This window comes from Salmo salar, chromosome ssa01 (genome assembly GCF_905237065.1).
Source record: "Salmo salar chromosome ssa01, Ssal_v3.1, whole genome shotgun sequence".
NCBI classification, from domain to species: domain Eukaryota; kingdom Metazoa; phylum Chordata; class Actinopteri; order Salmoniformes; family Salmonidae; genus Salmo; species Salmo salar.
In genome coordinates, this window is record NC_059442.1 from 137,535,313 (window position 1) to 137,550,660 (window position 15,348).

At 44.5% G+C, this 15,348-nt stretch overlaps 1 protein-coding gene across 5 annotated transcripts in view; it reads right to left on the reverse strand.

Annotated features, from left to right (window-relative positions):
- Positions 1 to 15,348, reverse strand: part of LOC106565394 (retinoic acid receptor RXR-alpha-A) — a 173,478-nt gene that overhangs the window by 14,317 nt on the left and 143,813 nt on the right. For 3 of the 5 annotated variants that reach the window (XM_014132501.2, XM_014132471.2, XM_014132462.2), the window contains exons 6-7: positions 12,768 to 12,952; positions 579 to 708 (exon numbers count right to left, since the gene is read on the reverse strand). In XM_014132501.2, coding sequence (XP_013987976.1) covers positions 579 to 708; positions 12,768 to 12,952 — 315 coding nt within the window. The remainder of the gene's footprint in view (positions 1 to 578; positions 709 to 12,767; positions 12,953 to 15,348) is intronic. The other 2 variants (XM_014132492.2, XM_014132482.2) reach the window with 1 other exon arrangement.

The following is a 15,348-nucleotide window of genomic DNA, read 5'->3' on the forward strand; positions in this document are numbered from 1 at the left end:
TTGAACAGGAAGTACAGGAGGGGACTAAGCACACACCCCTGAAGAGCCCCAGTGTTTTGGGTCAGCGTGGTGGAGGTGTTGTTGCCTACCCTCACCACGTGAGGGTGTCCCGTCAGGTAGTCCAGGATCCAGTTGCAGAGGGAGGTGTGCAGTCCCAGGATCCTTCACTTAGTGATAAGCTTGGAGGGCACTATGAATGCTGAGTAGTCAATGAACAACATTCTCATGTAGGTATTCCTTTTGTCCAGGTGGGAGAGGGCAGTGTGGAGTGTTACATCATTCTCTCCATCACTATGGGTACCCAGAAGGAGAACGTTAAGAGGGGGTAGGATAGGGTTAGAGAGCTGGATGGGCTTCCTTAGAGTGAGTTTGGAAGTGAACTGTGTAATCTGAAGCGACAAGCAATCAGCAAGGGTAACATATAGGGAAAACACTGAAGACTTCCTCAAAAATGATGACCGCATACATAAAGAATATGACAGAGGATTCGTCAGGCTAATAGCCTACAAAGCCCATAATGCTGCAGTGGCCTGCCTATGGGGGATGCTGATGTGGTCTCATGGTCATGTTGAACTGACCTGCTCGTAGGAGGATGACCTGGTCGTCCAGGGGCAGCTCAGAGAAGTGGGGGATCCTCTTGGCCCACTCCACCAGCGTGAAGAGCTGCTTGTCGGCTGCTTGGCAGATGTTAGTCACCGGGTCATTGGGCTGTTGAAAGACACATGGGAAGGCTTGCTGTCACAAATACAGTTAGCACAGAAAGACTGAAAGATACATTGTGACGTGTGTGTGGTTGTGTGTGTAATCGTACTTATGCACTCTGTATGTGCATGTGCGTGCTTGCTAAGTGTATGTTTTGGTGTGGCAGCTGAGCTTCATGTGGAGCTGTCCTCTCCAGTAGATAGAGCTTTCCAGTCACAGCAGTGCACCACTGAGCTTTAGAGGAGCACCGGCTTGCTCCGCTCGCTGCTCCTCTGAGCCAAGACCCCCACACACACACACACCCCTACACACACACACACACACATGCACATGAGCTCGCATGCACCCAAGCACATACATACACACACACACACACCCTAGCCAAGTGAATGATCTCCTCTGAGGAGCGAGCAGGAAGGAAAAACAAACAGTGATTCTGTCCCAGCCCGGGGAGGAAATAACTGCAGAGAATCAGCTGTAACAAATGGCTCTCTCCAAGCAGGCAGTTCCTTCAGTACACTTCTACCGACAGAAGACTATTTCGAGTGTTCAGACAGAGAGCCAAAAGAGCTCGACCTGACACACAGTTAAGGAACAAGTGTTTGGGCGTTCAAGTGTCAATTCATTTCATTTCATGAGTGTGAGAGAATGGGTCTTAAGAAATAGTATGCTCACTCACCACTACACCAGGGTTATATTCCTGACTTCAGACAGAGTAAAGTCTGGATGAAAAAGGTAAAAATGTACAGTAAAATTGTCGAAGGCTGAAAAGGTGGCCTCTCATGTTCAAGAGAGAGGAGAATAGACAGTGTTTATGCTTTGAGTTAACATGAAAAAGAGAACTGAAGAGAGAGGAGGGACGTTAAAGCTGAGAGAGAGAGAGAGAGAGAGAGAGAGAGAGAGAGATGGTAGGATGGAAATGTGGATGTGAATGGACAAAGACAAAGAAACCTCAAGTGTCAGAAGCCATCAAACTGAAGGCCTCACTTAACCTGGGAGGAAACCACGGGCAGTGAAGAGGACAAGAACTTCTAATGTAAACATACCAGTGACGTGCAGTCAGGGTAGGTATGGTACGCAGTGCTTACCCTGTGATAATCTCATTTTAAAAAGCTGTTATGAAAAGCCACAATTAAAATACAATTACATTTTTTTTTTAAATCTCAAATGATTCTGTTGATTTTTATGCTCAAAACCTCAGGAAAGGTACTAGGGTATTCCTGCCTTCCTTTCCATCCATTCACAGCCATTCCTGACTCCAGTCACTGTTAATGGACAGGGTCAGCATAGGCCTCGCTGCTTTGCCTAGCTTGAAGTAGCTTCATTTGTTGCATTGAGACAATTTCATATTTTGCGCTTGCGTATTGCCTAAACATGTTGTGTGGGTATTAATTAACCTGGGATGAGCTCTGCACATTTGGGTCTACAGAATTTAGCGCTTGCATCCCTTGAACTGAAGGAAGCTACCTAGCTAGCAAAAACAACCTGACAAATAGACACTATACTACACCTCAAACAATTTTCCAAGTTGGAATAATGAAATGTTCCACTCTTCGAACCCTCCAAATGGCGCATCAACTATAATGAAAGTTTAGAGCAGACACAGGCAGCATAAAGTAGACAACAACTTTATTCATGGAGAGGCAAGGCAAGGCAACCACCATCTCCCTCACTGCTAAATGTTGGGCAGGCAAACAGTGACTACTGGATTGTCTACTTGTCTGAAAATGAATTACTAATTAATACTTTTTACTCAGACTTTTACACATCTTGGACATTTACTTGAGTTCTACAAGATGGATGTGACTAACTACGAATGATTCTACGTGCTTGAACCTGTTGGATGGAGCTGCCTACCTGTGTGCTTTGTGGGAGAACGGTGCTACCAGCTACTGTTTGTGTGTGTGTGACTTTTTGTTTCTGTGTGAAAATGGAACTGAAGGATGCCTTGGGGACAGTGGGCCTACTGTGTGCATACAGAATAAAATAATGGACATGAGGTTTTGCTGTGACTTCTGCAATGCTGTCACAGAGAGGTTCACTGGCCTGAAGGACAGACAAATGGACTTCATTACAAGTAAAGAACGGCCTAAATGCATTTCAGGCTACTGTTGAATGAACATGATATTACATTTATCAAGCTAGAATTGTTTTAGACGAGGCAATTTATGGACGTTTTCGACTGCATTTTTCAGTCATTTCAATTGTTTCCATTTAGCAGACACTCTTATCCACACAACTTACACTAGTGAGTAGATACATTTTCATACTGGTCCCCAGTGGGAATCAAACACACAACCCTGATGTAGCAAGCAACATGCTCTACCAACTGAGCCACATGAGATAGTTGATATGGACATCTTGTTAAAACCTTATTTAATTCTATAAGTGTGTGTATGTGTGTGTCTGTGTGTGTGTTTGCATGCACCACGTACAGTGCATTGATAGAATTGTCATTTGGTACATTGGTATTTACATTTGGTGAAACTTTTTGTCAATTTTGTTTAATGACTTACAGTGCCTTCAGAAAGTATTCACACCCCTTGACACACCAAATTGAGCTCAGGTACATACCATTTCTTTTGATCATCCTTGAGATGTCACTACAAATTGATTGGAGTCCACCTGCAGCCAATTCAATTGGACATGAAACACACATGTCTATAAAGGTTTGACAGTTAACAGTGCATGTCAGAGCAGAAACTATACCATGAAGTCCAAGGAACTGTCCGTAGGTCTCCGAGAGAGAATTGTGATGAGGCATATATCTGGGGATGGGTATAAAACCATTTATAGAGCGTTGAAAGTTTCCAAGAGCAAAGTGGTCTCCATCATTGGGAAATGAAATATATTGAACTGGCCAGACTCTGCCTAGAGCTGGCCGTCTGTCCAACCTTGATCAGGGAGGTGACCAGGGACCCAAATGACCACTCTGACAGAACTACAGAGTTCCTTGGCTGAGATGGGAGAACCTGCCAGAAGAACAACAGTCTCTACAGCACTTCACCATTTTGGGCTTTATGGGAGAGTGGACGGACGGAAGCCACTCCCCGAGAAAAAGGCACATGGCAGCACGCCTGGAGTTTGCAAAAAGGCACAGGAAAGACTCTGAGCAAAAGGCAAAATATTATGTGGACTGATGAAACAAAAATGTTTATCTTTGGCCTGAATGCAAAGCGCTATGTCTGGAGAAAACCAGGCACAGTTCATCACCCGTCTAGCAACATCCCTACCGTGAAGCTTGTTGGTGGCAGCATCATGCTATGGGGATGCTTTTCAGCGGCAGGGACTGGGAGACTGGTAAGGATAGAGGAAACAATGAATGGAGCCAAATGCAGGCAAATCTGTAATGAGAACCTCCTTCAGAGTACAAACGACCTTAGACTGGGGCGAAGATATCCATTCCAACAGTACAATGACCCCAAGCATACAGCCAAAGCAACGCTGCAATGGCTTCAGAACAACAATGTTAGTTTAAGCTAGAGATATCCGTTTTTGCACTGGATGCTTCTCAATCCACTGCATCTGCCAATGTAACATTTACGCATCTGCGGTGAAAGGTGACAGAGCTAGAGCGGTGTTTGTCAGACCATGAGACATACCAAAAAAACGGTCTTCTCACAAAATTGTCTGTAGCGTCCAAACGGTTTTTGCTCTACGACCCACAAGTGTATCGGAACTCGTCTGAAGTCAGTACAGCCGATCTGCCAACTTTTGTTTGTAGCATCCGAACAGTTTACACACTAATATGACACCCCCGTGTAAAGGTGAGACTCTCACGGATACATACATATCAGTTGTTTTGCTCTAGGACGCTCACAGGCCTCACAAGACTTGTCTGAATATCCCCCGGTACCAGTCGAAAACATTAATGAAAGTATGCTGTGTATGGAGACTGTTTAGTGAAAAAAATAAGGGGTTAAATACATGTTCTTTGGTATGACCTGCTGAAAACAATTCCATATAGCTTAGTAGAACTGATACAGACATACACATGACAACTCAAAGCTGTAATCGCCGCCAAAGGTGCTTCTACAAAGTATTGACTCAAGGGTGTGAAAACTTATGCAGATTAGATATTTCTGTCTTTAATTTTCAATACATTTGCAAACATTTCTAAAAACATGTTTTCTCTTTTTCCTTATGGAGAATAGTGTGTAGATGGGTGAGATTTTTTTTTATTTAATCCATTATGAATTCAGGCTGTAACACATGTTGGAATAAGTCAAATGTGGAAAAGTCAAGGGGTATGAATACTGTATGTTACTTTTGTATGATGAACTTGGGCTCCATCAAGGTTTATTTGTGAGTAAATTTGGCTTTGATAATGGCCAGTGCCTACCCAGCCACGACCTCACCGCACGTCACTGATATACTGTATACAATATATACAGATGAAAGAACAAATTGGCATCAATAACCACGTTTCCATCCACAGTTTTTACGCGAGTAAAGCCATACAAAAATTTTCGATCATGACAGCTGTGACGGAAACAGGAAGTTTCGGTACAATTTTATAAATGCCTACAGATAATTTGTTCGTTCGACATGGTGGGATCTTTTTGTGTCGCTAAAAATAATTATGCGAGAAATGGCGGTGGAAACATCATATCAAAGTCATCTTGGAATCACGCGATGATATGGTGCGTGGTCCTCCCACTACGACTCGGGTAACCATGCAGTTTATTAGGCTAAGATGAAATAACTTATGATGAACTTCACAGGGTGGTGAAATTGCACAGATCTTGATGCTCCTTTCCACCTAATATTGAGGGTCTGATTCTGGCGACATGTTGATCGATGCTTGACTTCCATTTGACAAATACAAATATTATCCATAATAATCTCATTATGTAGACTAGTACCTACCCGCACAGCCTTCCCACAATATCTGCAAGCTGTTGCTTAGAGCGCACGGCCAAGACCAGAGTACATGTAGGCACATTTACTATTTGTGACAAAACTATTGGTAGAGTTAAAAATGCAATGGAAACCCATTTTATCGGTACATGAAAACTTAAGTGAAAAAGTACATTTTGTGTGCACTACGTCATCACGCACTGATTTTTATCTGCAACAAGTCAGTATGGTGGAAACACACCACTGGTGGGAAAATGTGCATATTTTCTTTCATGTGGATTTTTGAATATTCGCACAAAACTCTGTCCCAAAGTGGATGGAAACCTAGCTAGTATTATCAATCACAAAAACATAATGTTAACTGGGGATGGATTAAATGTATATTATGATGCTCCGATTCTCAGTATGTCTGAGACAAATCTACAACAACAAAAGCCTTGTAAACTTTTCCCCAACTTCTCACTCTCCCCAAATCCCACAGATCGATGCTGAAAGCTCGGAGGATCCCAACATGAAATACAGCTCTCTGGAGAAGATTAGTGTTAGATGAGGAAAACTCATTCCACCTCTCCTTCTTTCCAGTCGTCCTCTACTTCTAATGCTTAGACCGAAGACTACCCACACTTACATGAAACAGTATGAAACAGTTAACCAGACACAAAGCCAGCACTGTTTTGAAAACTGAAAGTAGATTTTCTTTGGGCAGAGAACAAAAGCATCTTATAAATATTTCACCATCTGATCTCCGTGGGAGACATTGTGGACGATGCGGCTCAGCGCGACAGTTTTTTGCCTGTATTTCTCCTCAAAACCCATAAACAAATCCGCTAATTCATTCCAAAAGGCAGCCGCAGCCCAAACAAACCAAAACAAAAGGGGCTGTATGTTGTGTCTCTGTCGAGGCCCCTCAAAAGAATACAACTCCCAGAGTTCTCGTGAAACACGGTAAAGGCTCATGAATGTTGCATGGCTCTCTTAGCCGTGTTTACACTGACCTTGTTTCTCACTGTATACACCATGAAGATGACAGGAAGGAACAGAGACCACACTCCTGCCATGATCACACATTAACTCACTGTCCTTACTGTAAGGTGACAGCCATCAGGGGATGTTATGGGGAGTCACAGCGGAAGAGATCACAATGCCTTCTGAGGTCTGGGACAATGAGAATGACATGAACCTAGGAGTTCACTATTCTGTGCATGTGTGGAAAAAGCCGTGTCTGTGAGAGAAACTATTTTACATTTCTTCTCTGTGAACATCCTTCACTCTGGAGGATAGGGGGCCAGCTGATCGCTTTCTGAAAACGTGTCGAGCAGGGGGAGGAGAGAGGGAGAGGCGAAACCCTCCCCTGAGGGAGAGATGTAGAGAGAGAGTGAGAGCGTTTGGGCTTATGAGAGCCGCTTTGAGGACACCTCTTAATGCCTGCCACAAACAAGAGTGTATTTTTTCCCCAGACTGAATTAAAGGCTTTGGTTTGCATTATTCACAGTGGATAGCCTCTCCTCTCACAGAAATGCCTGGCTTGCATACTGTCCTATGAATTTTTTATAACTCGTGGAGACGAGAGACTGGCTTTTAAATGTCTCATATTCTGCTTAAACTACAGTTGCGTGACAACAAAGAGAAATGTGGTAGTCAATAGATGATTAGTCCATAATCCAAATTCCCAACTAAATTATGTAAAGTCCTCATAATTGGCTCTTAGAGTTGTAGAAGAGTATATTGAGACATCAACCAAGTACCCTCTAAATAACGTTAGCACGCCTATGTGTTTGTCTCTCTCTCTCCTGTGTCTGTCCAAAGAGAGAGACAAAGAATTATACAAGTTGACAGATTGAAGCACCGCAAGGTTGGAAAACACACACAAGACAAAATGAGAGAAAGGGATAGAGAAGGAGAGAGGGATAAATAGAGAGAGAGAGAGAGAGAGAGACAGACTTCACAGCATGGCAAAATGATAGCGTGTTACCCCCCCCATACCCCCTCCCTCCTTGAAGAGAAGGCCCTGGCTTGTCTGACTGGAGGCATGTTACTAACGCCTGTTTAACTCCTGTTCTAGGTCACCATGAGATAAACAGACTTTATTCAGCTTGGTCAAACCCCAGCCATTAGACAGTGGCGGTGCCCATTCATGGTGTGCACTCAGGGGCCCCGACCCTGGGACTCATTAACACACGGGGCAGTGCCTCCTAAAGGAGTGCCCGCTGGGGGGGGGCAGTCCCTGGACCAGAGGGGTTCCTAATCACCGAGACTGCCTGTCAAGGGGACACTGCACGTTCCAACACTGACTGTGCCGCTCTACCCTTGTTTAATCTACAGTACCAGTCAAAAGTTTGGACACACCTAATCATTCCAGGGTTTTTCTTTATTTTACTATTTTCTACATTGTAGAGTAATAGTGTTGACATCAAAACTATGAAATAACACATATGGAATCATGTACTAACCAAAAAATTGTTAAACAAAAAAATATTTTATATTTGAGATTCTTCAAAGTAGCCACCCTTTGCCTTGATGACAGCTTTGCACACTCTTGGCATTCTCTCAACCAGCTTCATGAGGTAGTCATCTGGAATGGATTTCAATTAACAGGTGTGCCTTCTTAAAAGTTAATTTGAGGAATTTCTTTCCTTCTTAATGCGTTTGAGCCAATCACTTGTGTTGTGACAAGGTAGCGGGGTATACAGAAGATAGCCCTATTTGGTAAAAGACCAAGTCCATATTATGACAAAAACAGCTCAAATAAGCAAAGAGAAACGATAGTCCATCATTACTTTAAGTCATGAAGGTCAATCTATCTGAAAAATGTCAAGAACTTTGAATGTTTCTTCAAGTGCAGTCGCAAAAAAACACCAAGCGCTATGATGAAACTGGCTCTCATGAGGACCGCCACAGGAATGGAAGACCCAGAGTTACCTCTGCTGCAGAGGATAAGTTCATTAGAGTTACCAGCCTCAGAAATTGCAGCCCAAATAAATGCTTCACAGAGTTCAAGTAACAGACACATCTCAACATCAACTGATTTTTGGTTCCAACCGCCGTGTCTTATAAGACGCAGAGTAGGTGAACGGATGATCTCTGCATGTGTGGTTCCCACCATGAAGGTGTGATGGTGCGTTGCTGTTGACACTGTCTGTGATTTATTTAGAATTCAAGGCAAACTTAACCAGCATGGCTCCCACAGCATTCTGCAGTGATACACCATCCCATCTAGTTTGCGCTTAGTGGGACTATCATTTTTCAACAGGACAATGACCCAACGCACCTCCAAGCTGTGTAAAGGCTATTTGACCAAGAAGGAGAGTGATGGAGTGCTGCATAAGATGACCTGACCTCCACAATCACCCAACCTCAACTCAATTGAGATGGTTTGGGATGAGTCAAACCGCAGAGTGAAGGAAAAGCAGCCTACAAGTGCTCAGCATATGTGGGAACTCCTTCAAGACTGTTGGAAAAGCATTCCAAGTGAAGCTGGTTGAGAGAATGCCAAGAGTGTGCCATGCTGTCATCGAGGCAAAGGGTGGCTCTTTGAAGAATCTCAAATGTAAAATATATTTTGATTTGTTTAAGAATTTTTTGGTTACTACATGATTCCATATGTGTTATTTCATAGTTTCGATGTCTTCACTATTGTTCTACAATGTAGAAAATAGTACAATTAAAGAAAAACCCTTGAATGAGTAGGTCTGTCCAAACTCTTGACTGGTACTGTACTCCTAACTGAAATATCAGTGGACGGGGAACTAAGTGGTCTCTCAGCAGTTGTCTATAGCTATGGCAATTTAGATGAACAACAATGTCACATATTACCCAATCTACATGGCCTACTGAACAACAACTCCCCATTACAATCATTACCTTAAATCATAGCAAGAAGTAAAGGAAAATCTAAAAATATGGATCCACTAGAAATTACTAGAAAACTACCAAGACAACTGAAAACAATTCCTGCAAGATATTAATCTGCCTTTATCAAAGCTAGAATTCTAGAAAAGCTTGATTTCCTCCTCCTTCTCCTGCATGGTGCCCCCTGTTGGCGTCAGAGCCCCAGCAGACGTACAGCCACCACGGCAAGGCACAGCCCAGATAGACACACACACACACACACAGTACTTTAGTGTGTCAGAGCTCCCATCCCCTCTCCTCTCCCTCTCTCCTCCCTAATGTCAACTCTCATCACGTACATCTCCATCTTCCCAAAGATGGCTCTCATTTACTCACATAACAGCCTTCAGAGTTCTTACCTTCACTTCACAGGACATTGTCCCCCCACCCCTCCCAGAGCAGATGAGTCCCAGAAGAAGCACTCTCTCTCTCTCCCTCCTTTCCTCTCCTGCACAACTGCTCTCTGTCTATCGTTCCGGTAGGATTCCTGAGAAAACCAGAGCTTGGTGGGATGCTGTCAGGAACAGCCTGGCTGTTGTATTATTCATGGTTGAGCCAGAGAGAGTCTAGAGAATGAACAGAGAGAGCCTCACATAGCTTAGGTGGGTGGCTGGGAGACTGCAGATGTCAGGGTGCACAGGTGAACTAGTGGACTTGTGATGTAAGGTGCCATACAAGGAGAACATAGGATATGCATGTAGAATAGTCACAGCTACCTTGTTCATCTCAGTGATAGGCATCAGGTGGCAGAGCCCTGGATACCTCCCATCCTAAGAGAATGACAACCACAGCCTCTTCTCATCTTTCACCACAGAGATGTAACACGTAAAAACGGAAGAAAATCTAATAAAAATAACACCACCACGCTGGCTAATGGCTGCTCCCTGTTAATCAAGCAAGACCCTGGGGAGTCTAGGGGCATCCAGAGAGGATAATGGAGATTGTTAGATTGCAGCATAATTGAACTCTAATGGTGTGGCAAATTGTTGTGATAACACTGATTACATGTTATTAATGTCCATTACTGCAAAAACAGAATCAATGTGATTCACATTCAACAAAAAAAAAGAACATTTTTATTTATAAAAAAATAATACAAATTCACATTTTCAAACAGTGCATTTATATTTTACAACGGAGCTATACATTTGGGTGAGGTTTTTTTAATCACCTGAGTAGCCTCGTTTCACTGCCAAAAATCAAATTAAACTATCTAGTGTTCAGCGAAATAACACAATGTCAAATACAGGTAGCTTAGTCAAATAATTAACATCCAATCACATTAACTGTTACTCTCTCGTGGGAAACCTTCACTCTTGCGCAGACATTTAGAAACAAAACATGACAATTTGAAAAATAAGCCACAGGAGTTTTTGAGCGAGAATAAAGACGACTTTCGAGTAGTAAGACGTATAAAAGCAACAGATACCATTAATAAGAAGGGGCTAGAAGCATCTTATATGGTGAGCTACCAAGTGGCTAGGACAGGCAAGCCCTTACTACTTTGGAGGACTTAATTCTACCTGCTGCCGCGGATATGGCTGGGGGGAAAAGGCCAAAAACACTATACAGACAATGACTTCATCAAACAAGAGATGTTTGGAAACAATTACTGCTTCGCATACAAGCCAGTGAATTCTATGCGTTACAGCTGGATGAGTCAACAGACGTGGCGGGCCTGGCACAGCTCCTGGTAAATGTCCTTTATGTTTATGGGGGGTCAATTAAGGAAGACAACCTCTTCTGCAAACCACTGGAAACCAGGACAACATGAGAGGATATTTTTTAAGTACTGGACAGCTTTGTGACATCAAATGGACTTTAGTGGTGAAGATGTGTTGGTATCTGTACTGATAGCACAAAAGCCATGACAGGGAGATATAGTGGAGTGGTAACACGCGTGCAAGCAGTTGCTCCCGATGCCACTTGGGTACACTGCAGCATCCATCGAGAGGCTCTTGCTCCAAGGGAATGCCTGACAGCTTGAAAGACGTTTTGGACACTACAGTGAAAATGGTTAACTTTGTTAAAGCAAGGCCCCTGAACTCTCGTGTATTTTCTGCACTATGCAATGATATGGGCAGCGACCATGTAACACTTTTACAACATACAGAAGTGCGCTGGTTATCAAGGGGCAAAGTATTGACATGTTTTTTTAATTGAGAGACGAGCTTAAACTTTTCTTTACTGACCATAATTATCACCGCTTGCATGATGACGAGTTTCTCACATGACTGGCCTATCTGGGTGATGTTTTTTCTCTCCTGAATGATCTGAATCTAGGATTACAGGGACTCTCCGCAACTATATTCAATGTGCGGGACAAAATTGAGGCTATGATTAAGAAGTTGGAGCTCTTTTCTGTCTGCATTAACAAGGACAACACACAGGTCTTTCCATCATTGTATAATTTTTTGTGTTCAAATGAACTCAAGCTTACGGACAATGTCAAATGTGATGTAGCGAAGCACCTGAGTGAGCTGGGTGCTCAATTACACAGGTACTTTCCTGAAACAAATGACACAAACAATTGGATTCGTTATCCCTTTCATGCCCTGCCTCCAGTCAACTTACCGATATCTGAACAAGAGAGCCTCATCGATATTGCAACAAGCGGTTCTGTGAAAATTGAATTTCATCAGAAGCCACTGCCAGATTTCTGGACAGGGTTGCGCTCAGAGTTTCTTGCCTTGGCAAATCGTGCTGTTAAGACACTGATGCCCTTTGCAACTACGTACCTATGTAAGAGTGGATTCTCTGCCCTCACTAGCATGAAAACTAAATACAGGCACAGACAGTGTGTGGAAAATGACTTAAGACAGACTCTATCCAATACAACCCAACATTGCAGAGATATGAGCATATGAGCTTGAATGTTTGAAGGGGTACGGGACTATAAAAAGTTTGGAAACCACTGCTGTAGCCTATTTGAAATGATGAGCTCTTCATATGTTCACCTTTTCATCTTTATTAAATTACTTTTCATTAAAATCCTATGGTTTGGTTTCAATACTTCAAAACCAAATGCCAGGTCCAGGTAGTCACAAAAATAGATGGATGTTGGTTAAATTGTGATTTTAATGAGCGGCAGTTTTTTTCCCTGTGAGCTCGGAGCGGTTTATAGCGGAGCGGTTGGAAAGGATATGGAGCAGCGGTGCGCACCGATGAGCGGGATTTCCGACCACTCAACTCCGCTCACATACTCTGGTGCGTGTGCATGTACACATGTGGATAAGTGTGTTGGTGTGTTTGTACATAAGTGAGTGTGTAAGGGGCTCCTGCTCTCCAGAGCCATACAGTACGGCGTAGTGACTCACCGAGCTGGATGGCATGCCCAGGTTGGTCTCGATGTAGGTCTCTGTCTTGGGCTCCACAGCGAGCTCTGCCTCCAGGACCTTCTCCACGGGCATGTCCTCGTTGACGCTGCTGGTGGACTCCACCTCGTTCTCACTGCGTTCTTTGGCCCTCTGGCGCTCCTCCTGGACGGCTGTGTGTAACAAAACTGGTTCCGGTCACTACTGCTGCTGCGGTGTTGTCTAGTGTGTGCGGTGTTTATGCGTGTATTGTGTGTGTGTGTGTGTGTGTACATATGTAAATAGAGAGTGTGTACAATTATTATAACATGCTCTGATGTAAAGACAGAGTTAAACAGTCCCCATAATTACAGGTGACATGAATAGAGACATGAAAGGAAACACAGTACTGTGTAAACACAACACACACAAATCACTCCATACAAGGACCCCCTCTTCAGCTGTCTGATATCAAAGACCTGGGTCTATTCAGAGCATAACAAACAACAAGCGCCTTTCACGGCCATCATATATTTAGACATTAATAATGTATGGGATGTCACTCCTCATTTAGGCCCTGCATGTTTACCACAGACACTGTGACTGAATGGCTTTGAGAGACTGACTGGAGCACACACACATTAAATGGGGACGTTGTCCAATATAATGTGGTTTTCATTCTGTCCAGTAAATAACAGTTTCACTAAGTCTCTGGGTAAAGCAGGGCCTTGTTGGATCTGCTGTGTGATTGGCTTGGCAGGGAGACACAGGAAGTGGTTTGTGTGCTGAGCAGACACAGAGGCTCACTGTGGCCGAGGCAGGCCAAACCGCACCTCCACCCTCAGAGGATTTGGGAGAGAGGTGTGTGTGTGTGTGTGTGTGTGTGTGTGTGTGTGTGTGTGTGTGTGTGTGTGTGTGTGTGTGTGTGTGTGTTCATATGGAAGCGGTTGCTCTGCACCGACTCTGGGTTCCCTTCTAGATTCCCCAATAAACAGAAACAGTCCCCAGACACACACATCCCCACGTCTACACACCTAGACACACACATCCCCACGTCTACACACCTAGACACACACATCCCCACGTCTACACACCTAGACACACACATCCCCACGTCTAGACACCTAGACACACACATCCCCACGTCTACACACCTAGACACACACATCCCCACGTCTACACACCTAGACACACACATCCCCACGTCTACACACCTAGACACACACATCCCCACGTCTACACACCTAGACACACACATCCCCACGTCTACACACCTAGACACACACATCCCCACGTCTACACACCTAGACACACACATCCCCACGTCTACACACCTAGACACACACATCCACACGTCTACACACCTAGACACACACATCCCCACGTCTACACACCTAGACACACACATCCCCACGTCTACACACCTAGACACACACATCCACACATCTACACACCTAGACACACACATCCCCACGTCTACACACCTAGACACACACATCCCCACGTCTACACACCTAGACACACACATCCCCACGTCTACACACCTAGACACACACATCCCCACGTCTACACACCTAGACACACACATCCCCACGTCTACACACCTAGACACACACATCCACACGTCTACACACCTAGACACACACATCCACACGTCTACACACCTAGACACACACATCCACACGTCTACACACCTAGACACACACATCCCCACGTCTAGACACCTAGACACACACATCCCCACGTCTACACACCTAGACACACACATCCCCACGTCTACACACCTAGACACACACATCCACACGTCTAGACACCTAGACACACACATCCCCACGTCTACACACCTAGACACACACATCCCCACGTCTACACACCTAGACACACACATCCCCACGTCTACACACCTAGACACACACATCCACACGTCTAGACACCTAGACACACACATCCCCACGTCTAGACACCTAGACACACACATCCCCACGTCTACACACCTAGACACACACATCCCCACGTCTACACACCTAGACACACACATCCCCACGTCTACACACCTAGACACACACATCCCCACGTCTACACACCTAGACACACACATCCCCACGTCTACACACCTAGACACACACATCCCCACGTCTACACACCTAGACACACACATCCCCACGTCTAGACACACACATCCCCACGTCTACACACCTAGACACACACATCCCCACGTCTACACACCTAGACACACACATCCACACGTCTACACACCTAGACACACACATCCCCACGTCTAGACACCTAGACACACACATCCCCACGTCTACACACCTAGACACACACATCCCCACGTCTACACACCTAGACACACACATCCCCACGTCTACACACCTAGACACACACATCCCCACGTCTAGACACACACATCCACACATCTACACACCTAGACACACACATCCCCACGTCTACACACCTAGACACACACATCCACACGTCTACACACCTAGACACACACATCCCCACGTCTAGACACCTAGACACACACATCCCCACGTCTACACACCTAGACACACACATCCCCACGTCTACACACCTAGACACACACATCCCCACGTCTACA